We start from the raw sequence: 26,672 nt of genomic DNA on the forward strand, positions 1-26,672 counted from the left end.
GATTTCCACTTTTCCTATTTCCTATCTGCCTGCACTTTCTTCCACTCCTCATAGACCCTTATATCCTCCTTTTCCATTCCACTCCTCCTATCCCAACCCAGGCAGAGTTCAGATTCAACCCACAATGTCATGATGAGCTAATTAAGCCAGTGTTGGCGAATTAAAGTAATCCCTTCTGTATGCACCTGGTCAATTTATGCCACTATCTTAGATCTTCTTAAGCACCTCTATTGTATCTACTGTCACCACTGCTCCATGGACCAGATTCCCATCATCCACTAATCTCTGTCAAAATCTTGACCTGCACAACTTCTTTAAACTTTTTCCCTCTCATCTCAAATGATTGCCCTCTGGTGTTAGACATATCGATCATGGGAACGTGATACCAGCTCTCTACTCTATCTATGCCTCATAGTTTTATTCCCCATCAAGACTCCCCTCAGCCACCACCACTCCAGAGGAAACAAGCCTTGTCCATTCTCTCCTTGGAGCACATAACAACCAATGTAGGGAGCAGCTTAGTAAACCTGTTCTGCATCCTTTCCAAAGCCTCCACATCCTTTCTGTATTTGGCAGAGCAAAACTTAATAGAATTCTCCAGAGTATAATAACACTGCAACGTAACTTCCTGACTCTTCAAGTCAAGTCATGTCAAGTCACTTTTTATTGTCATTTCGACCATAACTGCTGGTACAATACACAATAAAAACGAGACAACATTTTTCAGGACTCATTGCCTTGAACTCATTACCTCAACTAATAAGAGCAAGCGTGCCATACACCTTCTTTACCACCTATCAACTTGTGCAACCACTTTCAGAGAGCTATGGACTCGCATCCCAAGAAGCATCTGTACATCATGGCTGTCAAGGGCCTCACCACGTACTAACCACGTACTATTCCCTTGCATTTCATCTCCCAAACCGCAACGCCAGTCTGGATTAATCAGCATCTGCTGTTTCCCCACCCATATCCACAATGATCCATATCCTTTGGCAATCTTCCACACTCTCCACAACACCATCAATCTTTGTATAGTCTGTGAACTTACAAAACCCACCCATCCACATTTTTATTCATCTCACTTACATATGTCACAAACTGCAGATGTCCCAGGACAGTTCCCTATGGAACACCATCAGTCAAGGACTAACATCCAGAATAAGATACATTGCCTACTACCCCCTGTCATCTTCATGCAAGTCAATTCTGAATCCAAGCAGCCAAGTTACCATGGAACTCACACATTTTCATTTTCTAGATGAGCATACCCTGCAGGACCTTCTCAAATGCCTTACTAATATCCAGATAGACATCATCTACAATTCTACCTTCATATTCACCTTTGCCACCTCCTCACATAGCTCAATCATGTTATTAAAGAAGTGATCTGTTCTTCCCCTGCAAAGTTATTATTGTCCAAACCCATGCTGTGTTAACTACTGGGTTTCACCTGTTAATCTGACTAATAGAAAGCAGAGTCCACGGCTGCAGTGAAACACAGGGACTCATCACAGACAACTCAACTAGAGGCTGTGCTGTGAGTTCATGGGAATGAACCAGCAGAGACCAACATTCACCAGGCCTCCCAGAGCAATCACTGGTTTCAGGGACTTACCTGAGCTTCTTCCCATGTCTTTCTGTCACTGAAAAACCGGTAACAGGAGTTTAAAAGAGAATAATTAAACCAGTTTTCATCACAGGGTCCTCTGGATAGTTCACGTTTCTCAAGGTGATGCTGAGTCCTCTCCAGTTCCAACGAATTGTGTGTCCCTTCAGTCAGAGAATTGGAATTTAAACCAACTGCAATAACCAAACAGTCACAGGTTTTGCTGTTTCACAACACCCGACCATGAAGGACACACAGAAATTCAGGGTTCGAGGGGAGGAAGGAGCACCAGCTGTAGCTGTGGCCCCTCTAGTGTTTAATACAGACCTAATGAAATCTCCCTCAGTCCGTCTCTTGTAAAGGGGGGAAAGAAACAAACGGAGGAACTGCAGGCTGATCGGCCTGATATTGGGAATGGACTAGATGTTGGCAAATTATCTGAGTGACATCACAAATCACTATTTAAAGCAGTGCAGGTTAATCACAGACTGTCACGCGGAGATATTAATGGAAGACTGTAAAATCTGTCTTCTTAGGCTCTCAGTTAGGATTGAGAAAGATTTTCCTCCCAAAGGAGAGGAAGGTGTTGGTGCAGGATTACCCTCAACATGGGGTGGCTTTTACACAACTGTCACACTGTCTTGACAGAGTGAGGTCCTGGTCTGGTGGCAAGGAGGTGCAAGTCCATTGTGGATTATCCTCTACTGAACAGTTAGACACACACACACACACACACACACACACACACACACACACACACACACACACACACACACACACACACACACACACACACACACACACACACACACACACACACACACACACACACACACACACACACACACACACACATTCTGACCAACTATTCACCATGAACACAGATACAACATCTTGCACAGCTTTGTTCTCACCTCTCCTCCCTCCATCTCCTCTTACCTTAATCCACTCCCTCAGTATGTCTTTCTTTGATAAATCTATGTCACAAATACAAACCTATTGGTGTGACTTTCTGGGCTTTCCTCTGGAGATCAGGTTGCAAATTAACCAATGTTGGGAGTTAAATATTTTCAGATAGGATTTGAAGAGACAGGGAAATTGATAAAGAAGGGGTTAGCCCTGACAGTAAATGATGGGATGAAGACGGGGACAAAGAATACTCCACATTAGTAGTATTCACAAAGTATATACAGAATGGCTTTTGTGTCTCAATGATAAAGATCCAACAGCAGTTCAGCAATGAGCAATGAGAATAAGAGATTTGAAATAATTAAAAATGCTCTTTAACAGCAAAACAATGAAAATAAATGTCACCAGATAACAACAAAGCTGATGCTAATAAAAATGGAAACAGAATTTCCATGCTATCCTATGGGAAATAGACTAAATCTTCCTCCAGGAAATAAAAAATGAAAAGATGAACAGAAGCTGTTGTGAGTCCCTTGCAATCTGACTGTGCTCCCTCACTCCTTCACCCCCACCCTCACAGGTGACAAACAGACTGCACTTGGTGCAGGGGACCCAGTGCCTGCAGAAATTTCTTCTCTGTATCCGCTCAGCTCCTCACAGGCAGTCACATACCCCTCTACCTGCAAATTTATTTTCCTATGATACAGTACATCACTGTGGAGAAATCTCTGTCTCCCGATCTGCAGGAGAGTTTCTGACTCAGCTTCCATATTAATAGCTTTGAGATGAGTATCCCAGACAAGAGACAACTTCCTACTCTGCACCAGTGTCCACAAATTTCCATGTTCCACAGTCCAACCACAGTTCCTGTACATTCATTCCTCACAGATATATATTTATAAAGATACTGAAATCAATGAAGCTTACATGTTATATCACTGACAAACAGTGCAGTCACCACCAAAACCGAAACTAGCATCATGTTTCTTTCGTCAAACCTGAAACACAAGAAAATAATTCATCATTAGTGTCAGGTTTCCCAGTGAAAGTGGGGATATCCTGTCGCCATTCCCACCTCTCTCTCAGTTCTCTGCATCAATAAAGTTTCTAATGGTGACGCATCCCCAGATATGAGTAGTTTTAGATCTTAGATGCTTCAGAAAATGTTGAAATTAACCACAATTGGCTCGACTAACCAACGTAAATATTACCCCGGCGAATCACTATAGACTGATGAGAACAAAATTAACAGGAAACCACAGAGATGACTTGTGAGCTTCAAATGTGACTATAGAATGTTACTCTGTAATGGAAGACTGAGAAATGGAGGTTGCAGAAAGCATTTATCATCCCATGATGTTTTTGTGACATAAAAGCTCAATGAATATTATCAACATGAACAATTAGGATGTAATATTCAGGCAAATGCATGAACAACAGATTGCATTGGATAAAAAGATTTTGCTTCCTGAAAACCTTAAGGTGTACCTTTTGGATTTTGGATTGCTGATCATGAAAATCACGATGCCAATTCCCTGTAACACACCATTTTTTGAAATCACCTATATTTGTTATTTCAATTCATAATTCACTGATATAAAATGTTGTTCACAACGTAATCTGAAATGTTGCCCATAATGGAAGCATGCTTGGGCAGGGTAGGACAGGTTTAAGAAAGGTGATAGAAGTATTATGCACAGGTGTTTATGGGTATACTGGTTTTCAATCATAATGATCTGCAAGCATAGCATCCTGTGTGTACTGATTATAATAAAGTAATTGCATTTTCAGGAATATTTGAGATAGCAAAATGTCTCGCCAATGTTGCAACAGTCATGATATTTTCTGTTATATTTGTGGCCAGTATACATTTCAAACTCACAGATGGAGCATCCTTATTAAGAAAGCCCATGAGCTCCACGTTGGGTGTAAAATTGGCGACCAAGATAAAGGGCTTCTCATATTTGTTGCATAACATGCATTGTCGATCTTAGAACTTGGCTCAGAGGTACTTGGAAACCAATGCCATTTGCTGTCCTGATGATATGGGCAGAGAAAGATCATGTGACAGACCGCTACTTCTGTCTGACCAGTGTGTCTAGCTTCTCTGCTAAAAGCAAGAAATCCATTGAATACTCAATCTCCCTTCATCCATGAGACCTGTGCCACATGACAATAGTCTTCAAGTACCGAAGCCATCGTAGTCATGGAATCTATAGGAGGCAGGTGAAGATGCAATGATGCATGAATCAGGAATGGAAAATAACACTGATGCAGATTTTGACCCTTTCTATCAATCTCAATCTGACTTAAATAACCTGGTTAGAGACTTGGGTTTGTCAAAGCCAAAAGCAGAATCACTGGGTTCAAAACTACAAAGATGGAGTCTGCTGTCACCAGCCACAAAAATTGCTGTGAAGGATGTTGATATTTGAGATAGGTGTTGACCAGAAAAACTGATACCAAGATTGAGGAAGGCATTCTTGTTGGTCCACAGAAATAGGCGTTTTGCCCCATCTTTTCTCTACCATCTCTTTTTTTAGCAATCCATTTAGTTTAATTTCCCTGTGCTGCTGGGAGTTGTTCCTTCATACATTTAGCCAAATCCTTTGATAGCTATTATTGACTCTGCCTCCACCAGCCTTTCAGTCAGTGACTTTCAGCTCATGACAACTTCCTGAGTAAAATCTATTTGCCATCTCAGATCTTTACCCTCTGCTTAGTGTTCTTGCTGCTTGGTACAGAGCTTGGTAACTGGAAAACACAGATCAATATGCAGCAGATTTTGTCATCTCATCCCCTCAGCTGGGACATAGTGAGGAACACCAACTTATCACATCACCTCTGATTCTTTAGCCAATTATTTCCACGTATTGAGAAGTATGTGAACGTCGCAGATTTCAACAATCATGATTGTCTTTTGTCTTTGTGACTGCTACCACTGGAAAGCGTTTCTCGTTTTTTCCTCCATCTAATCCACTTAGCGGATGTGATACAATAGCTGTTGCTTGCCTGTGCTGGAAAGAGGGAATCGTCAGCATTGGGAATGAGTGGCACAGAGGAGTACAGAGAGTACTCCACAACGTTCCTGATCCCAAAACTTACAGATGATGGAAAGGCACTGGCATGTCAAAGGTTAATCACTCACTCAGGTACTGAGCCTCTGACTGGTTCTTACTGCCTCAGAGTCTGCTGATTTTCAGGTCCATAGTGACTGCCAATCTGTAGGTGGTGGAGGAACTGGTGACATTAATGTCGTTGGCTGTTAAGGGACATCCCTCACTTTTAGAGATAGTCATTGCCTGGGGAAAATGCTACTTGCCAATTATTGTCCCATGTCTGAGTGTTTTTGCTGATTGGACTGCTTTTTCTTCTGAACAGCTGTGAACATTGTGGAGACACCAGGGAAAGTCCCCACTTTCAGCCTTCTGATGGACAGAAGATCATTGATGAAGCAGCTGATGATGGTTGTGTGTGGGACACTGACCTAAGGAACTCCTGTAGTGACGTCCTAGGCTGGAATGTTGGACCACAGACCTCTGACTTTGTGTGGGAATGAATTCAACCATTGAAGTATTCTCTCCTCGATGACCCTTTCACCAGCTCTCCTTGATGCTGCACTCTGTCCAATGCTGCCTCATTTTCGAGGAGCGTCACTCTGACCTCACCTCTGGAATCCAGCTCTTTGTCCTGTGTTTGGATTGAGGTTGTGAAGTCATTTAAAATGACTGATCTTGATGAAACTGACACTGAACATGGGTGAGCAGATTATTGGAAGGGAAGTGACACTTGACCTCACTGTAGACAACTCCTTCTGTCACTTTGCTGGTGGTTGATTGGCTGGTAATTAGCCGGACTGGATTTGTCTTTCATTATTGTGGGATGCAATGTCATTTTATTCATTCACACAATATGGAATTTGCAAGCTAAGTCAACAATATTTCCAATTTTCAAATTACTTAGGGAAGATAATGGTGAGCTGTCATTTGAGTTACCGAGGCAGATCTCAGATTCTTGAGGGAAGGAGATTTGCATAATTTGTTACTGTGTAACTCACTTCCTCCAGAGGGCAGGTCCATTGTTCTCTCTCTGTAAACTTCCGAAATATGTTCAATTTGATGTTTTCACATGAAATTGTTTACAAAAGAGGAACTTATTGACCAGAACTTGTTACTGGGAGCTAGTGTTGATGTAACAGTTTGAGTAATCACTGTGTCTTTAGATAGATAGATAGATAGATAGATAGATAGATAGATAGATAGATAGATAGATAGATAGATAGATAGATAGATAGATACTTTATTCATCCCCATGGGGAAATTCAACTTTTTTTCCAATGTCCCATACACTTGTTGTAGCAAAACTAATTACATACAATACTTAACTCAGTAAAAAATATGATATGCCTCTAAATCACTATCTCAAAAAGCATTAATAATAGCTTTTAAAAAGTTCTTAAGTCCTGGCGGTTGAATTGTAAAGCCTAAAGGCATTGGGGAGTATTGACCTCTTCATCCTGTCCGAGGAGCATTGCATCGATAGTAACCTGTCGCTGAAACTGCTTCTCTGTCTCTGGATGGTGCTATGTAGAGGATGTTCAGAGTTTTCCATAATTCACCATAGCCTACTCAGCGCCCTTCGCTCAGCTACCGATGTTAAACTCTCCAGTACTTTGCCCACGACAGAGCCCGCCTTCCTTACCAGCTTATTAAGACGTGAGGTGTCCCTCTTCTTAATGCTTCCTCCCCAACACGCCACCACAAAGAAGAGGGCGCTCTCCACAACTGACCTATAGAACATCTTCAGCATCTCACTACAGACATTGAATGACGCCAACCTTCTAAGGAAGTACAGTCGACTCTGTGCCTTCCTGCACAAGGCATCTGTGTTGGCAGTCCAGTCTAGCTTCTCGTCTAACTGTACTCCCAGATACTTGTAGGTCTTAACCTGCTCCACACATTCTCCATTAATGATCACTGGCTCCATATGAGGCCTAGATCTCCTAAAGTCCACCACCATCTCCTTGGTCTTGGTGATATTGAGACGCAGGTAGTTTGAGTTGCACCATATCACAAAGTCCTGTATCAGTTTCCTATACTCCTCTTCCTGTCCATTCCTGACACACCCCACTATGGCCGTGTCATCAGCGAACTTCTGCACATGGCAGGACTCCGAGTTATATTGGAAGTCTGATGTGTACAGGGTGAACAGGACAGGAGAGAGTACGGTTCCCTGCGGCGCTCCTGTGCTGCTGACCACCGTGTCAGACCTACAGTCTCCCAACCGCACATACTGAGGTCTATCTGTCAAGTAGTCCACTATCCAATCCACCACGTGAGAGTCTACTCCCATCTCCGTTAGTTTGTGCCTTAAGATCTTGGGCTGGATGGTGTTAAAGGCACTAGAGAAGTCAAGGAATGTAATCCTCACAGCACAGCTCTGACATTATTGGTAATGTCAGAGGCACCTAATGAAGGAAAAACACTTTGGATAGGTACTGGGGTCACATAGAGGTCACAGTAGTAACAACCTGCAGATTCCCATCCACAGAGGCTTCACTCAGGAGTTGTTTATTACTGTGGATTTAGTTTTACTGTAAATGGTCACATACTGGACACTGGGTATCCATCAACTTCTGCTGGTGATATCATGAAAATCTCTATTGGATATTCCTTCATAAATACATGTTGGTTCTGCACGATAAAGCCATGATTTTCTTAGCAGTCTGTTCCATGTCCTCCTTGGTGAATTCAACTTTTTTTGACAACAATTTTAATGGGACATCCCTTTATTCAGAGGCTGTGCTCTCAGATCCTAGACTCTGCTACTAATGGGAACATCTTCTCCAAATTCAATTTATCCAGCTCTTTTTCAAATTTCAGTGAGATCTCCACTCATCCTCCTGAACTCCATTGAGTGCATGCATGGATAAATCAAACACTCCTCTTCTGTTCAGTCTTTCATTTTTGGGATTATTCTTGCATGCTTCCCCTTGACCCTCTGCACTGTCGACACACAACCTTCCTTTGTCGGATTATGATTCATTACATTGCTTACTTCACTGAAACATTGTTAAATTTGCTACTGTGTTAGTTTTCAGGTGAAACAATGGAAATATTTTAGACAAGTTGAAATCAGAGGAGATAATTGTGAAGGAAGGAAGGAGATGTGACTAGGTTCGGAGAGTTGGGAGGAAGATGGATTGTGTGTCTGTGGGTAGTGGGTGGGGGAGTGGATGTATTTGGGTTACTTTTGCACAGAGTTGGTACAGACTTCACAGGTTGAATAGCATCTTTTACGGCTCTAACCATTCTCTGAGTCTGTGACCAACTTGGGTAGAACTGAGGAACCACAAAGCCACATCCACCCAGAGTGATAGAACTTCAGGATCCCAAACACTCAGTGGTGATGGGTCTTAATCAGAACTGAATTTGGATGTAGTGAAACATTGAGCAAAGTGTTGTCTGTCCCAGTGTATCGACCCCACTCCAGTCTTTCAGGTCCACTGAGAAACTTCAGTACGGTGGTGATGAATGTGAATGAAAACATTTCAAAGTAATTATTTTACAAAATGTATTTGTCCAGCAATCTTTCCACAGTGTTTCATTGTAGAATTTTCATGAAAAGCTCACAAAGGGTTGATATGTCAAAAGCTGAGCCAGTTTAATAAAAAATTTGCTGATCTCATGTTGTTGAAGGATGGGAGATTTACATAATATTTATCTATGTAACTCACTTCCTCCTAAGAGCAGATATGTTGCTTTTTCTCTATAACACACAAAATGTGTTAATTTCCATTTTCTGATGTGATATTGTTGATAAAATTGGAATTTGCTAATAATCTTATCACTGGGAAGAGATGTTGGTCTGAAGTTTTGAGATATCACTGTGTCTTTCTTGATTACTTCTTTTTTTTGTAATTTTTTTTATTGAAGTTCATCATCAAACAAACATTTCCATAAGATGTATTTCAGACATTGTACATATATATCATATAATCATCTATATCACAAATCTCCACAAAGTATTTATCTGAGGTATACACTTATAGAAAAGAGTGGAAAGAAAAAACAAGCAAAAGGAAAGAACTATGTACAAGTAAGGAGCGATCTTTTTTTTTACAACAGATTCATTGATTTGTGAGAATAAAATCAGGTTACTTCTAAGGACAACTGATGAAAGTACAAGTATTTCATGAAGATATGGAGTTACTTAGAGGCCAAGGAGTCCATGATCGACAGTTTCCCTTCCAAAGGGGCTTCACTCAGGAGCTGGGTGTTTACTGCAGACTAACCATTCCATTCACTGAGATGTCCTACAATATAATAATGGGACTCTGTACATTCTGATCATCCCCAGTCCTTTGAGACACATTTAAAAGATTCTCAACCCTCTACGCAATGGAAGTTCTCCTCTCTGAATCCCAAAATGTTAATTGTTCCTGAGTTCTGGATTCTCCAGGGTGAGCAAATAGCATTTCATTATCCACCCCTCTGTTCCTCTCAGAATACAACACCCTCAATGAAATCATTTTCAGTTTTTGTTCTAAATTCTAGTGAGTTTATTCAATGTCCCTCATTATTTCTTCAATGAACACTTCACTCATTCCAAACATCCATCTGATGGTTCAAAGCTGCACTGACTCCAACACAGGTGTTTCCTGCCTGAGGTATGGAGATGAAAACAACACCTGATCACCAGGTGAGGCCTTATATTCCAGAACCATTCCAGAATCTAGTGATTCTTAGAAGATCATTTTTATTGCCTCCACAATCTCTTGAGTCACCTCTTTCAGTACCCTGGGTAAACACCATCTGGTCCAGGTGACTAATCTGATCTTTCAGTTTCCCAAGAACTTTCTCCCTAGTTATGGTAACTTCACAAACTTCATGACCCCTGACACCTGGAACTTCCACCATACAGCTAGTGTCTTCCACAGTGAAGACTGATGCAAAATACTTATTCATTTATTCTGCTATTTTGTTGTCCCCCATTACTACCTCTCCAGCACTGTTTCCCAGTGGGCTGATATTCACTCTCTCCTCTCTTTTACACTTCATGTATCTGAAAAAACTTTTGGTATCCTCTTTAATATTATTGGTTAGCTTACTTTTGTGTTCCATCTTGATCTTCTTAATGACTTTTTACTTGCCTTCTGTTGGTATTTAAAAGCTTCCCAATCCTCTAAATTCCCACTAATTTTTGCTCTATTTTATGCCTCATCTTTGTTGACTTTGTGATGCACCATCACTAACTCACGCTGAGACGTAGGAAGCGAGGTATCGGCTTTTATTGACTGGAAGAATGAACAACACTACATCCTGGGGAATGAGCAACAGGCCACAGTCGCCTTTATACAGGGGTCTGTGGGAGGAGCCACAGGAGCAGTCAGCAGGGGTCTGTGGGAGGAGCCACAGGAGCAGTCCAGACAGGTATATCTAGTTCACCACACTTTGACTTCTCTTGTTAGCCACGGTTGTGTCATTTTAGAATACTTCTTCCTCTTTGGGATACATATATATATCCTTTGCCTTCCATTGCTTGCAGCCATTGCTGATATGCTCTCATACTTGTCAGTGTTCTTTTCCAATCAATTCTGGCCGGCAGCTCTCTCACGCCTCTGTAATTCCCTTTACTCAACTGTAATACTGATACATCTGACTTTAGCTTCTCCTTCTCAAATTTGATGATGAATTCAATCATGTTATGATCACTTAGCCCTGAGGTTTCTTTTACCTGATGCTCTCTAATCAATTCTGGTTCACTGCACAATACCCAATCCAGAATAGCTAATCCCCTCGTGGGCTCAACCAGGAGTTGCTCTAAAAGCCATCTTGTGGGTGTTCTAGAAATTCCCCCCCTTGGAATCCAGCACCAACCTGACTTTCCCAACCTGCCAGCATATTGAAATCCCCCATGACATTGCCCTTTTGGCACGCATTTTCTATCTTCCATTTTAATTTGTAGACCACATCCTTATACTGTTTGGGGGACTGTATATAACTCCCATCAGGGTCTTTTCACCCTCGCTAGTTCTTTCACTCTATCCACAACAATTCAACATCTTTGTCACCTCTTTCTAATGATTTGATTTCATTTTTACCAACAGAGCAATGCCACTCCGTCTGCTTTCCTGCTTGTCCTTTGGATACAATGTGTATCCTTGCACGTCATGATCCCATCTGTAATCTTCTTTTTTCTAAGCTCTATGTATCTATCCAGGAGTCTCTTAAAAGACTTTATCGTATCCGCCTCCACCACAGTCACCAGCAGTGCACGCACTCACCACTTTCTGCGTAAAAAACTTCCCCCTGACATCTTCTCTGTGACCTGATAGAGGTGTATCAGATGATGAAAGGCATTGATTGTGTGGATAGTCAGAGGCTTTTTCCCAGGGCTGAAATGGCTAGCATGAAAAGGCACAGTTTTAAGATGCTAGGTTTCTGCAATGGATTACCAGGGTAATAATGGAATCAGGCAGTTTGGCGGAGTTTAAGAGGCTTTTAGCTGGACTCATGAGTATGGAGGGAATGGATGTAGATGGATGATACACAGTTGGAGGACGTTTCGTAAAAATTGGCTTTGATTGGTGCAAAATCATGGACTAAATGGTCTGTTGTGTGCTGTAGTATTCTATATATTCCTTTTTCCATCAATGTCATTGGTACCAATATGCACCACAACCTCTGACCCTTCCCCTTGACCATCCAGAACAGTGTGTGGTCACTGTGATGTTCTTAATACTGACAGCGCAACATCTTGAACCACAATGCACCCATATACACTCACCTATCTGCTCCATATCTGGGGAATCCCCAATAACTGAAGCACCTTTGATCTGTCTTCTCTGTATAGTTGAGCCACCCAGGGCTCTATAGTCTTGACTCTAGATGCAATCCTGGGGAACCTCTTCCACTATCAGTACCTGAAAATGTAGTTTTGTTAGAGAGCAAGATAACCTCGGGGGTCTCCTGGACTCCCAGTGATGTATGATCAGTCTGGGATTCAGTTAGAATGTACTGAGAGAAGAGGCCACCCTGTTATTTTACCCACTGCACATCAATGAACTGTCAGACATCTCTTTTAACTGCACAGAAAATGAATAAAGATCAACCATTATTCTGAGATTACTCACAATTTTACCTGTTCCGAAGGAATCTTAATTGCCTGAAAACTTGGATAAAACATCCACAGATCCACTGGCTGAGCAGTTCTCCTCATCTCCTGGTCAGAGTTCATGACTCCAGCAGCACTGACAGAACAAATGCTCTGGGTGTTACAGTCATGGAGAAAAAAATACATTTTTCCAGGCGTTTCTCCGTGGAGCACTGGGCCTTTCTCTTCCCCAAACATTACTCACATGACTATTGCCAGATATTCTGTAACAATCAAGAGAAAGGAACACTTCTGTTCATTTCTCACCATTCTTGTACAGCACACTGCACCGTGTACCCTTCACCAATATTCTTCGCCACACTGCATACGGCAATGGAAGCCCCCCCGAGGAACTTGATCTTTGCATCAGACAAAGCTGACTGTGCTTTTCCTGTTGCCAACAAGCTCAATAATGGACAGAATAATCTGCTGAAATAAAAGCACAACATGGAGAGAGATTCAGAGTCGAAATTTCAGATCAAAAGCCCTTCAGTAAAGCTCTCTGACCAATTCCCTGACATGGTTAACACAATTATTTCAGCACAGAAGTTTGTAACAGTTATGTTCATGTTTGATGAGTGGTTATGAACTCCGTACTTTAGTTAAGTGAAGTATAAGCCCAAGGGGAGGTGCAGTTTATTGAGTTGTGCTGGTTTATCAACAGTGAACCAGCAGGGGGCGTGTCGAGGAGGAAAATAACAGAACAGTACAGCTGCTCAGCATAATGCAAAATTAAAATAATTGTTTCCACCCACCTATTCATATCCCTCCATTCCCTGTTTATTCATTTTCCTCAAGTAATTTACTCAAGCTTCTTGAGTCCTAAATTAACCCGTGATCTTCCACATGTGAGTAAATCCTATCCCCAATGATCCTCTCCAACAGCTCTCAACAAGAATTTTCCCATTAGTGTCCCAACATAGATCCCATCAGACCCTGGTGATTTAGACACTTTAATGATCTACAAGAGATTCAAAGCTCAAAGTAAAAACTATTATCAGAGTACATACACATCACCACATACAACCCTGAGATTCTTTTTCCTGCAGGCATACTCAGAAAATCTATAAAATAGTAACTGCAAACAGGATCAATGAAAGAGCAAGTGTATTGAAGACACCAAACTGTGTAAATGCTAATATAAATAAATAGCAATAAATAAACGAGAGTTTGAAATAATAAGTTAAAGAGTCCTTGAAGTGAGATCATTGGATGTGGGAACATCTCAATTGATGAGTGTAGTTATCCTCTTTTCTTCAAGAGCCTGATGGCTGTGGGGTATTAACTGTTGTTGAAGGTCCTGAGGCACTTGTACCTTCTACCTGATGGCAGCAGCAAGAAAAGCACATGGCTTGGGTGGTGAGGATCTTTGGTAATGTTTTCACCTTAGTCTAGATCTCAAAATGTCCCAGAATATCAGAACATCCCACACTGATCTCACTATCCTTCATGTCCTGCTCCTCATACAAAACAGATGAAAAGTACTAGTTTAGTACTTTGCTGGTGTCACATGACTCCTACCCCTCTCTCATCATCCCCTTGTTTGTGATCTCAATAAAACAAGATGGCTTCACTCATGGGTCTGTCTCCAGTTCTGTCTTGTCCTAATAGAGATTATTACTGAGAGAAAGAGGACATATTGGAGATGAGGAAAGAGGAAAAGACAGATAAGTTGACTAAGAGAAAGAGACATAGGAAGAAATAAGGACTGTGAGATAATAAGAAAGAGAGAAGGTTAGAACAAGACAGAGAGAGACACTTAAAGAAAGAAAGACAGGGACAAATGGATAGGGAGAAAGAGAGGGAGAGAGATCGATACATGGAGAGAATGAAAAAGAAGAAAAGAATGCAGTGATCATTAATGGAGAATGTGTGGAGCAGGTTAAGACCTACAAGTATCTGGGAGTACAGTTAGACGAGAAGCTAGACTGGACTGCCAACACAGATGCCTTGTGCAGGAAGGCACAGAGGCGACTGTACTTCCTAAGAAGGTTGGCGTCATTCAATGTCTGTGGTGAGATGCTGAAGATGTTCTATAGGTCAGTTGTGGAGAGCGCCCTCTTCTTTGTGGTGGCGTGTTGGGGAGGAAGCATTAAGAAGAGGGACGCCTCACGTCTTAATAAGCTGGTAAGGAAGGCGGGCTCTGTCGTGGGCAAAGTACTGGAGAGTTTAACATCGGTAGCTGAGCGAAGGGCACTGAGTAGGCTACGGTCAATTATGGAAAACCCTGAACATCCTCTACATAGCACCATCCAGAGACAGAGAAGCAGTTTCAGCGACAGGTTACTATCGATGCAATGCTCCTCAGACAGGATGAAGAGGTCAATACTCCCCAATGCCATTAGACTTTACAATTCTACCGCCAGGACTTAAGAACTTTTTAAAAGCTATTATTAATGCTTTTGAGATAGTGATTTAGATGCATATCATATTTTTTTTTACTGAGCTAAGTATTGTATGTAATTAGTTTTTGCTACAACAAGTGTATGGGACATTGGAAAAAAGTTGGAATTTCCCCATGGGGATGAATAAAGTATCTATCTATCTATCTATCTATCTATTGAGTACTGTAGTTTGCTGTGTTTTTTCTGCATTTTATTGTCATGGAGCTGGTTCACCAGCAGGGGGAGCCTGGCTGAACAGCATCCTGCTCAGTTTTACTAAAGGGACAATTACTGAGAAAAAAAGGACAAATTAAAGAGAGAAGGGTGCGGTGGTAAGTTAAAGACTCATGGGACGGAGAAAAGGAGAACTATAGACAATAGACAAGAGCAGAAAATTGACGAATCGGTGAGTGAAGACATGATAAAAGATCTATCAAAGTTCCGGAACTGTGGAGCGTTGTAGCTGGGAAAAGTACAACGAGCTGAAAGGATCTGAAAACACAGCAACTCCTGCAATGTAGGATCCCTGTGTGTCACCATTGCTTTTGGTGCTCTGGTTTCTGTCCTTTGACCTAAACACATAACCTCATGACTCAGAGATGAGAATGGAGATCAGCAAAGAAAGGTGTCAGAAATTACAGGAAGATCTTGATTAGCTCGGTAAGTGGGACGACCATCATTAACTGGCTTTCAATTCATTTCAGTGCAAAGTGTCGTACCGTGGATTCTGGTCAATTGATTCACATCAGGACCAGTACAATTTGACTCCATTAAGCAACTGCCCAATTAACCAAAGTTTCATGGAAATCTTTAAAAATGTATAAAAAAGAAAAACTACTGTTTAACTCAGTAACAAATGATATTGGCAGTAGCAATAATTGAACACCAATCTTAGAGCTGCCACTGTGAAACATTACACTGTAGGTACTTGTCCACGCAACTTCTTGTAACTCAAGCCCCCACTCCAGGAAACATCCTGGTACATCTTTTATGTACTTGCTCTGGTTTAATAACATCTTTCCTGTGACAGGGTTACCAAAACGGAACACAATACACCAAGTACAGAGTCACCAATCTCCTATGCTGTATAACTGTAACATAACTTCCCAGCTCCTGTACTCATTGCCCTGACTGATGAAGACCAACATGCCAAATGCCTTCTTTCTCAATCAGTCTTCCTGTGAAGCTGTTTTCAGCAAAACATGAACTTGCATTCCTTGGTGTCCCTATACTGTAATACTCAACAGTGACCTAACATTCACTGTATAAGTCCTAGCCTTGTTTGTTATCCCAAAATGCAATATCTCACATTTATTTGGACTGTAAGCCATTTGCCAGTTCTCAGCCCACATACCTCACTAATCAAGATCTCCCTGTAATTTTCTGTAATGTTACGCAACGCCTCCAACTTTAGTGTCATGCATAAACTTCCTAACCACCTTCCTTGTATATTCACACCCAAATTGCTAATATAAATTACAGCAGCAACCTCCTGTGGCACATCAGTAGACATAGGCTTCTGGATTATGAAATAACCCTCAACAATCACACTGTTCCTCCTACACTGTAGCCAATTATGAATCCAATCCACTATTGGCCCAATCTCATCCTAATAAATTATCCTGATCAGCCTGCCATAAAGGATCATGTCAAAGGCCTTGCTAAAGACCATATAGACATCATCTACTACTTTATCCTCATCAACCCTCTTGTTTACCTCCTCAAAATCTCTACTGATTTGTCAAATATGACTTTTCAGTTGTGTTTAGTTTGAATGTTGAGATTTTGAGATAGGTAGATTGACTCATATACACTCAGTGCCCACATTATTCTGTTACTCCCTTAAGTGTCCATTGAGTGTATGTTTGTGGTCTTCTACTGCTGTAGGACATCCACTTCAAGGTTCAACACATTGTGCATTCAGAGATGCTCTTCTGTAAACCACTGTTAAAACACATTCATGTGAGTTACTCTCAGCTTTCTGTCAGTTTGAACCAGTCTGACCGTTCTCCTCTGACCTCTCCCATTAATAAGTAATTTATGTCTACAGAACTGCTGCTCACAGGATTTGATTTGATTTTGCACTGTTCTCTGTAAACTCCAAACACTGTTGTGGACGAAAATTCCTGGTGTTCAGCAGTTTCTGAGATACTCAAACCAGTCCGTCTGTCACTTCCCCATTTTGATGCTTAGTCTCAACAACAACTGAACCTCTTGACTGTGCCTGCATGCTTTTATTCTTCAAGTTGCTGCCAAAAGATTGGCTGATTTTATATATGCATACATACACTCAGCGATCTCTTTACTGGGTACACATGTACAACTTTATACTTGCTTGTTAATGAGAGTGGGGGGGAGAGAGAGAGAGAGAGAGAGAGAGAGAGAGAGATAGGTAGATAGATAGAGAGAGAGAGATAGAAAGGTAGAGAGAGAGAGAGAGCGAGAGAGAGAGACAGAGACAGATAGAGAAATAGAGAGACAGAGAGAGAGATAGAAAGGTAGAGAGAGATAGAGAGACAGAGAGGTAGTTAGAGAGAGAGAGAGATATCAGAATGAGGGGATGGTGGGCAAGATAGAGGTTCGGGGTGGGGGAAGTGCTCATTAGCAGGAGAAGCTGCAATGAACAGGGCAGATTTGGAGGAAAAGAGACTTACCGAGGTCACTCAGGGAGTGAGTCTTTGAGGTTTTGAGGAATTGACATTGACTGTCATTTTTGCAACTTGCAATTTCCTCGTCCTGGTTAAAACTTGCAAAATAATTTTTAGACCTTTATCCACTGTTGTTGAGATCATGAACAATCTCCTGAACTATCTTACATTGAAGATGGATTGATAAATGCTACACTTGGAGTGTACGATAGGGAAGTTAGAGGTTGTGCTGTTTGATAGGAGAAATAGCAAAACTGAAGATTTTGCACAATGAGGAACCGGGTGAGTGGATGGGTCCTGGCGTGCTGATGCAAAACCTTAATCTGCAGGTAGAATGAGAATTTATGAAGTCATTAGCAGGTGGTCAGTTAGATAGATAGATAGATAGATAGATAGATAGATAGATAGATACTTTATTCATCCCCATGGGGAAATTCAACATTTTTTCCAATGTTATTGCAAGACTTTGCAGAACAAAAGCATTGAAGTCTCGCTGACATTCTAGTGTTACATAGAGAACTCATTAGGAGTTCAGCAGTTGATTTGGTCTTTGGATTTGTCATGGTGAAGATGCAACATCAATTCACCAGATGGACTCTTGGATTGCGAGAAATGTCCATTGAAGCGAGATAGAAAAATTGGACGAAACGCACAGGAACTTCTCCAGAAGTGCAGATGATCTCATTGAGAGTTCCAGGATTCTGAGATGGACTGAGGAGTGGATAATGAGAAGTGATGTCTGAAGAGTCTAAAACTAGGGTGATGCCAACATTCACACATCATGAAACAAAGTAGAGAGGCTGTTCCTGGCTCACCTTCAACCCCTGGTCAGAGCAGCTTTCAATCCCCTGCAGTTTGCCAACCAGGAGCACATTGAGTTGACAATGCTGTCATCTACCTGTGAAACAGAGCCTATTCCCATTTGGATAAGCAGGATAGCACTGTGAGGATCATGGGTTTTGATTTCTCAAGTGCCTTCAATACCATACAGTCCTCGTTGCTGGGGAAAAGCTCCGTTCACTGCAGGTTGGCACATCCATTGTATCCTGGATGATGGACTATCTGACTTGCAGACCACAGTTTGTACAGCTTCAGAGCCGTGTGTCAGACATGGTTGTAAGCAGCACTGGGGATCCACAGGGGACTGTCTTCGCTCCCTTCTGGTTTAACCTGTATATCTCAGACTTCAGCTACAACACTGAGCCATGTCATCTGCATAAATTCCCTGTTGACTAAACGATAGTTGGGTGTATAAAGGGAGGACGGGAGGATGAATACAGGGCACTGGTGGAGGACTTTGTCAAATCGTGCAAGCTGAATCATCTGCAGCTCAATAAGACAAAGCAGGTGGTGATGGACTTTCGGAAGAATAAGTCTGTACTGCTCCTGTTACTATAGATGGTGAGGATATGGATGTGATGAGGATGTACAAGTACCTGTGGTTGCATCTGGTTGACAGACTTGAGTAAAGCACCAACACAGAGGCTGTGTACAAGAAGAGCCAGAGTCACCTCTACTTCCAGAGGACCTTTGGAGTATGCGAGCCTCTCCTTCACATGTTCTACCAGTCTGTTGATGCCAGCACAATCTTCTATGCGATGGTGTGAAGGGGCAATGATATCAACATGGGTGATGCCAACAGGCTCAATAAACTGATTAGAAAGGCTGGCTCTGTTATAGGAGTCAAACTGGACAAACTGGAGGCTGTGATAGAACAAAGGATTCTATGGAAAATCTTGGAAATTCTGGACCCTCACCCTCTGCATGCCACCTTGGTAGAACAGAAGAGCAATTTTAGTGATAGACTAAGACAAAAGAGCGCTATATGAGGTCATTCTTATTCTTGGCCTTCAGGCTCTATAGTGAGTCTACCTATAACTGGGGAAGTGATGGCTTCATCCTGTTAAGACTGTTTGAGGTAACTTATTTTTTATTGTTTCTTATTCCTCTTCTAATATTTGTTTATTTGTATATCTGTGCACTTATAATGCTATTGTGGCAGTGTGATTTCTCTTGGGATCAATAAAGTATCTATCTAAATATCTAATTATCTATTTTAGAATTTAGAAAGGAAGAAATTTCCTTGTGCAGAGGGCTTTGGAACATTTGGAATGTTCTGCCCTGAGAATGATCAGAATGTACACTTTGTGATGATTACGTTGTACTGACATTGCAGTAAATAGACCAGTGGGTCAGCAGTAAATATTCAACTCCTGGGGGCACGGGGGCTTGCTGACCTGGTGGGCCACCAAGATTCTAGATTGTGTAAAGTCATTTCCAGCTCACAAGTGTGAAGGAGAACAAGATAATTGTTACTCTGGATCTGAGGAAGCATGAAAATAAAATGAAGAACACAATAAATTTAAATGCATGAGATTGCTTGCATATTTAAATTGATTGTAAGTCCATAAAGTGAAGCTAGGTTGTACATAAGCTGACTGACAGGAAATAACAAATTAATTGTTGTGTATTTAATAGTTAAGTAATGTTTGAGTAATCTTTTATATAAATTAGTTGATTAAGCATTCTTGTTTGTTTATATAATTCATTACAGGTTATATGTATAATTATCTGAATTGCACTCATCATCACATTACCACATGACAGGTGCACCTCACTTAAAGTACACTTTTATTTTGGACTTCCGTTTCTTCCTTTGAATTTGTTTCAGGTTTTGTAGTTACAAAGCATAACAGTAGTGGTGGAGTTAGTGGCTGGAGGTGTTGATTGGCCTTACTGCTTGGAGAAAGTAATAGTGGTGCTGGCACGGGATGCTACATAGCCTCGTCCCTGATGGGAGTGGGACAAACAGTCCATGAGCAGGGTGTGTGGGATCCTTCATGATGTTACTAGCCTTTTTCCAGCTTCTTTCTGTAAATATTTCCCTGATGGTGTGGAGGCTGGTGCCAATGCTGCATTGTGCAAGTTTTTACCAGCGGTTGTAGAACCTTCCTACCTGCTGCAGTGAAGTTTTCATACCAAGTAGTGATGCAGATTGTCAGGATGCTCTTACTGCACAGCTGTAAAATGATGTCTGTAGAATAAACAGCCTTGAATCTGGTTTGACCTCTAATCCTACACATCCCTGAAGCTTAACTTGACCTCTAAATCCCCTCTCTGAACCAAAAACCATCCCTATGAAATTAACTGACAACTGACTCTGATCCAGAACACCGATGGAGACTGCAGCCCAACATCATCTAGACCAGAAGAATTTTCATTCTATTCTGCACATGCCTCCAAAGCTTGACCAAGGGTCTCGTCCCTTCAAAAAATTCCCTCAGAGGTTACCAAAAATAATATTTTGATACCTTAAGACTTGCATCAACAGCACTTCTCAGCAATAAGGTTTTTCAGGAAAATCCAGTTTTATAAACAATCCTACATTGCGTGCTTTAAAATAACACAATAACACGGTCTCATGAAGAAAAACAATGGACCAGTTCACAGAAGGAAGGGAGTTACACTGCAAAATGTTCTCCAAATATTTTTCCCTCAAAAATGTGCATTCTGCCTCAGGTTTATTAAACCTGCTCAGCTACTTGTCAATCAACCTTTGGCCAACTTTTCTTTAACCCTTTCCGCATGCTCCTTCTCTGAAATATTTACACCTTAGTTCTGATAAACTGTTGGTGATTCCAGTGAGACACCCCCTGATATTAAGGTCTCCATTTTGAGTACTGTTGGGGGAGGATGACCTACCTGAGGGAAACAACAGTGGCCTCGAGTCTGGCCCTGCTGCTCAGAACAGTAGGGAACTGAAGGGGATAGCAGCAGTAATAGGAGGCTCAATACTCAAGCGATTCTGTGGACATGAAAAAGAAGCATGATGGTAGGTTGTGTCCCAGGTGCCAGGGTCCATGATGTTTCAGAACTCATTCACAATATCTTGAGAAAGGGAGGGTGAGCAGCCATAAGTTGTGGTACATATTGGTATCAACAACATTGGTAGAAAATAGGAAGAGTTCCTGAAAACAGAATACAGGGAGTTAGGAAGGAAGCTGAAAAGCAGGACCTCAAGGGTAGTAATCTGGAGATTGTTGCCTGTGCCACGCAACAGTGAGGACAAGAATAGAAGGAGGTGGCAGATAAATGTGTGGTTGGAGATTTGGAGTGGGGGGGGGGGGAGGGATTCACACTTTGAATAATTGAAACCTCTGCTGGGGCAGGTACAAAAGCACAGGTTGCACTTGAATCCGAGGGGGGCCAATATTATTGCGAGCAGGTTTACTAGAGCTGTTGGGAGTGGTTTAAACTAATATGGCAGGGGGATGGGAACCAGTATGATAGAGCGGAGGATGATCCAATAGGTTTACAAGTAGATGATGGGTGTAACATTAATATAAGGAAGGACAGGCCAATGATTGGATACAAATGCAGACAGACCAAAGAGTTAAATTGTACCACAGTGGGAAAATCCAAAAGGGCGAAGAATGCAGGAAATAAGGTGCTATATTTAAATGCAGGTAGCATTCAGAATAAGGTGGATGAACTTGTGGAATAATTAGAGATGGTCTAATTTTATGGGGGCTTAACATAGAGGAACATTAGGAGGCAGTGATCATAATATGATTGGATTCATTTGCAGCTTGAGAGGGAGAAGCATAAGTCACATGCATCAGTATCACAACAGAATAAAGGGAATTACAGAGGTGTGAGAGAGAATCTTGCCTGGGTGGATTGTCGGAGGATACTGGCAGGGATGACAGTAGTGCAGGGGTGGCTGAAGTTTCTGGAAATTGTTCACAAGGCGTGGGATAGATATGTCCTACAGATGAAGACGATCCAATGGGCAACCGTGGCTGACAAGGGAAGTTAAGGTCTGCATGAAAAAAAGGAAAGGTAGCAAAAGTGTGTGGAAGTTGGATGATTGGGAAGCTTTTCAAATCCACCAAAAGGCAACTAAAAAGCTATAAGAAGGGAAAAGATGAAATATGAGGGCAAACAAGCCAATGATATAAAGCAGGATACTAGAAGTTTTTTTCAGTTAAATTAAGAGTAAAAGTGAGGTAAAAGTTAATATTGGATCAGTCGAATATGATGCTGGTGAGGTAGTTATGGGGAACAAAGAAATGGCAGACGAACCTAATGAGGACTTTGCATCTGTCTTCACTGTGAAAGACACTAGCAATATGCCAGTGGGTTGTGAGTGTCAGGGAGCAGCAGTGAGTGCCATTGCTATTACAAATAAAAAGCGCTGGGCAAACGCAAATGTCTTGAAGTGGATAAGTCACCTGGACCAAAAGGACTACATCCCGGAGTCCTGAGAGAAGTTGCTGATGAGATAGTAGATCCATTGATTATGATCTTTCAAGAATCACTTGATTCTGGCATGGTCCCAGAGGACAGGAAAATTGCAAATGTCACTCCACTCTTGAAGAAAAGTGTTGGAGGCTATTATTAAGGAAGAGGTTTCAGGGTTCTTGGAGTCTTTTAATAAAATAAGTCAAAGTCAGCATAGTTTCTGTAAGGGGAAATATTGCATGACAAATCTGTTGGAGTTCTTCAAGGAAGTAATAAGCAGGGTGGACAAAGGAGAGGCAGTGGATGTCATTTACTTGGATTTTCAGAAGGCATTTGATAAGGTGCCACACGTGAGGCTGCTTAACAAGATAAAATCCAATGGCATTACAGGAAAGATGCTGGCATGGATAACAGAATGGCTGACAGCCAGGAGGCAGCAAAGGGGAATTAGAGGGCCTTTTCTGGTTGGCTGCCAGTGACTAGTGGTGTTCCTCAGGAGTCAGTATTGGGACCATCACTTCTCACATTGTTTGTCAATGATTCAGCAAATGGCATTGATGACTTTGTGGCAAAGCTTGCAGATGATACAAAGATATGTGGAGGGTAGATAGTGCTGAGGAAGCAATGCAATTGCAGCAGGACTTGGAGAAATTGGTCAAATGGGCAAATAAGTGGCAGATTGAATATCAGTGTTGGGAAATGTATGATAATGCATTTTGGTAAAAGGAACATTGTGCAGACTATTATCTAAATAATTAGAAAATTCAAACATCAGAGTTGCAGAGCGGCTTAGGATTTCTTGTGCAAGACTCCCAGTGGGTTAATTTACAGTTTCAGTCTATGGTAAGGAAGGCAAACGCAATGTTGCTGTTTATTTCAAGGGGAATAGAATATAAAAGCAAGGAGATAATGCTGAGGCTTTATAAGACACTAATAGTATTGTCAACAGTTTGGCTCCATATCTCAGAAAGGATATGTTGTCATTGGAGAGAGACCAGAGGAAGTTCACGAGAATGATTCTGGGAATGAAGGGGGTGTTAACATATGAGGTGCATTTGCAGCTTTGAGTCTGTACTCACTGGAATTTAGAAGAATGCAGGGGGATCTCATTGAAACATACTGAATATTGAAAGGACTAGATAAGGTGGATGTGAAGAGGATGTTTCCTATGATGTGGTATCCAGAGCTAGAGGGCACAGCCTCAATGTTGAGGGGTGACCTGTTAGAACAGAGGTAAGGAGGAATATTTTTTAGCTAGAGAATAGACAATCTGTGGAATTCTCTGCCACAGACTGTGGTGGAGGCCAAATACATGAGTATATTTAAAGCAGAATTTGATAGTTTCATGATTGGTCAGGGCATCAAAGGGTATGGCGAGAAGGCAGAAGGATGGGGTTGAGTGGAATCCGGGATTGGCCAAGATGGAATGGTGGAACATACTCCATGGGCTGAGTGGTCTAATTCTGCTCCTATGTCTTATGGTCTTATAGTCTTACTGGGAAAAATAAGTCTCTGTTTTCCTATTCCCTCCTTCTCTGGATGTACCTCTGGTCATTCGCCAACTTTGATCACCGTATCTTCTCCCACTCCAGCACTGCATTTATCACAGCTCCCTCCTGCACTTTATCCCATTCTCTCTTCCATCTCTGTCATTTGTGTCATAGTGGGGTGTGTCAGGAATGGACAGGAGGAGGAGTATAGGAAACTGATACAGGGCTTTGTGATATGGTGCAACTCAAACTACCTGCGTCTCAATATCACCAAGACCAAGGAGAAGGTGGTGGACTTTAGGAGATCTAGGCCTCATATGGAGCCAGTGATCATTAATGGAGAATGTGTGGAGCAGGTTAAGACCTACAAGTATCTGGGGTACAGTTAGACGAGAAGCTAGACTGGACTGCCAACACAGATGCCTTGTGCAGGAAGGCACAGAGTCGACTGTACTTCCTTAGATGGTTGGCGTCATTCAATGTCTGTAGTGAGATGCTGAAAATGTTCTATAGGTCAGTTGTGGAGAGCGCCCTCTTCTTTGTGGTGGCGTGTTGGGGAGGAAGCATTAAGAAGAGGGACGCCTCACGTCTTAATAAGCTGGTAAGGAAGGCGGGCTCTGTCGTGGGCAAAGTACTGGAGAGTTTAACATCGATATCTGAGCGAAGGGCGCTGAGTAGGCTACGGTCAATTATGGAAAACCCTGAACATCCTCTACATAGCACCATCCAGAGACAGAGAAGCAGTTTCAGCGACAGGTTACTATCGATGCAATGCTCCTCAGACAGGATGAAGAGGTCAATACTCCCCAATGCCATTAGGCTTTACAATTCAACCGCCAGAACTTAAGAACTTTTTAAAAGCTATTATTAATGCTTTTTGAGAGAGTGATTTAGATGCATATCATATTTTTACTGAGTTAAGTATTGTATGTAATTAGTTTTGCTACAACAAGTGTATGGGACATTGGAAAAAAATGTTGAATTTCCCCATGGGGATGAATAAAGTATCTATCTATCTATCTATCTATCTATCTATCTATCTATCTATCTATCTATCTATCTATTTTCCAGTTCCAATCAATATTTACCCAGGATATACTCTTGAGTGTGTCCGATTGGAGATGTTGCTGTATTTCCAACATTTTAATTTGAAGTTTCCAGTGGGAGTTTACTTCTAAATTAGGATCATCCTTGTGTTTTTTTCCCAAAGCAAACTCTCCAGGGCATTGCAAACATCTTCCTCTTGTCCGCATTATGAATGCTTCAGACTTTAGTGTTGATGAAACCTCTGGTGATATCCACAGAACAATCTCAAGAGGATGCTCCTGGATCTCTGCATAGAATTCAGTCTGGTTGTAACAAATACGCTGTTTTAACAGAAAGCCAGGTTCAAGACAAGCTGGAGATTCCCTCAATCCGAACACTGTCACCTCCTGGAGTACATCCTGGTGCGCCAAAAGGCTGTGTCAGATGTTCTACACGTCAGGGTCATGCCGAGTGCAGACTGTTATATGGATGAAAGACTGGTCAGGGCGAACATCAAACTGGCTATTGTGCCAGGAATAAGGTAAAGGAGACTGCAGCTGAAGAGACTCCAGGTGGATAAGTTTGGCCTCCTCCTCAGATCAAGTTCAGAGATATTGGACAGCAAATGCACCTCATGCACAGACTCTGGCATAGGAGAAAAAAGGGAGCACCTAAAGACTGCCGTCCAAGATGTGCCTGTCGAGGTAGTTGCACACTCCTCACGAAGAAACAAGGACTGTTTTGATGAAAGTGCTGTTGAAATCCAGAAGAAACACTCCTCCCATCAAGTTGTGCTGTCTAAGACCCGACGGTCATGTGGCCAAGGCAGAATAGAGTTGCGTGCAGCACCCTCCAAGCCAAACTGAGACAGATGTGAAACCCTAGCATAGTGGTCACCAACCTTTTTAAGCCCAAGATCCCCTACCTCGGCCTTTGTAAAAGGCAAGATCCACCCACATCAATTAGTTACACGCATGCGTACTGGGACAGAAAAGACTGGAAGTAAAACCCCGCAATGTATAAACACTGGAGGTACCCACGCTGTTTTTGCACTGCGGACTGGTCTAATATTGATAATATTCTTGTGGACCGGCCGAAGGGGGCAGGGCGGTGTTAAACACAACGGGAATACAGTGATACTCAAAGCAGGTTCCTTATGTTCAGTCTATTCCGCAATTTAGTTTTCACGGCTCTCGGCTTCTGTCCC

The 26,672-nt window shown here is 41.9% G+C and overlaps 1 protein-coding gene across 2 annotated transcripts in view; it reads right to left on the reverse strand.

Moving 5' to 3' along the window:
* Positions 1 to 26,672, reverse strand: part of LOC140738833 (alpha-N-acetylgalactosamine-specific lectin-like) — a 48,835-nt gene that overhangs the window by 15,361 nt on the left and 6,802 nt on the right. The window contains exons 2-4 of one of the 2 annotated variants that reach the window (XM_073066745.1): positions 12,941 to 13,102; positions 3,446 to 3,516; positions 1,619 to 1,773 (exon numbers count right to left, since the gene is read on the reverse strand). In XM_073066745.1, coding sequence (XP_072922846.1) covers positions 1,619 to 1,773; positions 3,446 to 3,516; positions 12,941 to 13,102 — 388 coding nt within the window. Of the gene's footprint in view, positions 1 to 1,618; positions 1,774 to 3,445; positions 3,517 to 12,653; positions 12,731 to 12,940; positions 13,103 to 26,672 lie in introns of those variants that run through there. The other variant, XM_073066746.1, reaches the window with a different exon arrangement.

This window comes from Hemitrygon akajei, chromosome 14 (assembly GCF_048418815.1).
Source record: "Hemitrygon akajei chromosome 14, sHemAka1.3, whole genome shotgun sequence".
NCBI lineage: Eukaryota > Metazoa > Chordata > Chondrichthyes > Myliobatiformes > Dasyatidae > Hemitrygon > Hemitrygon akajei.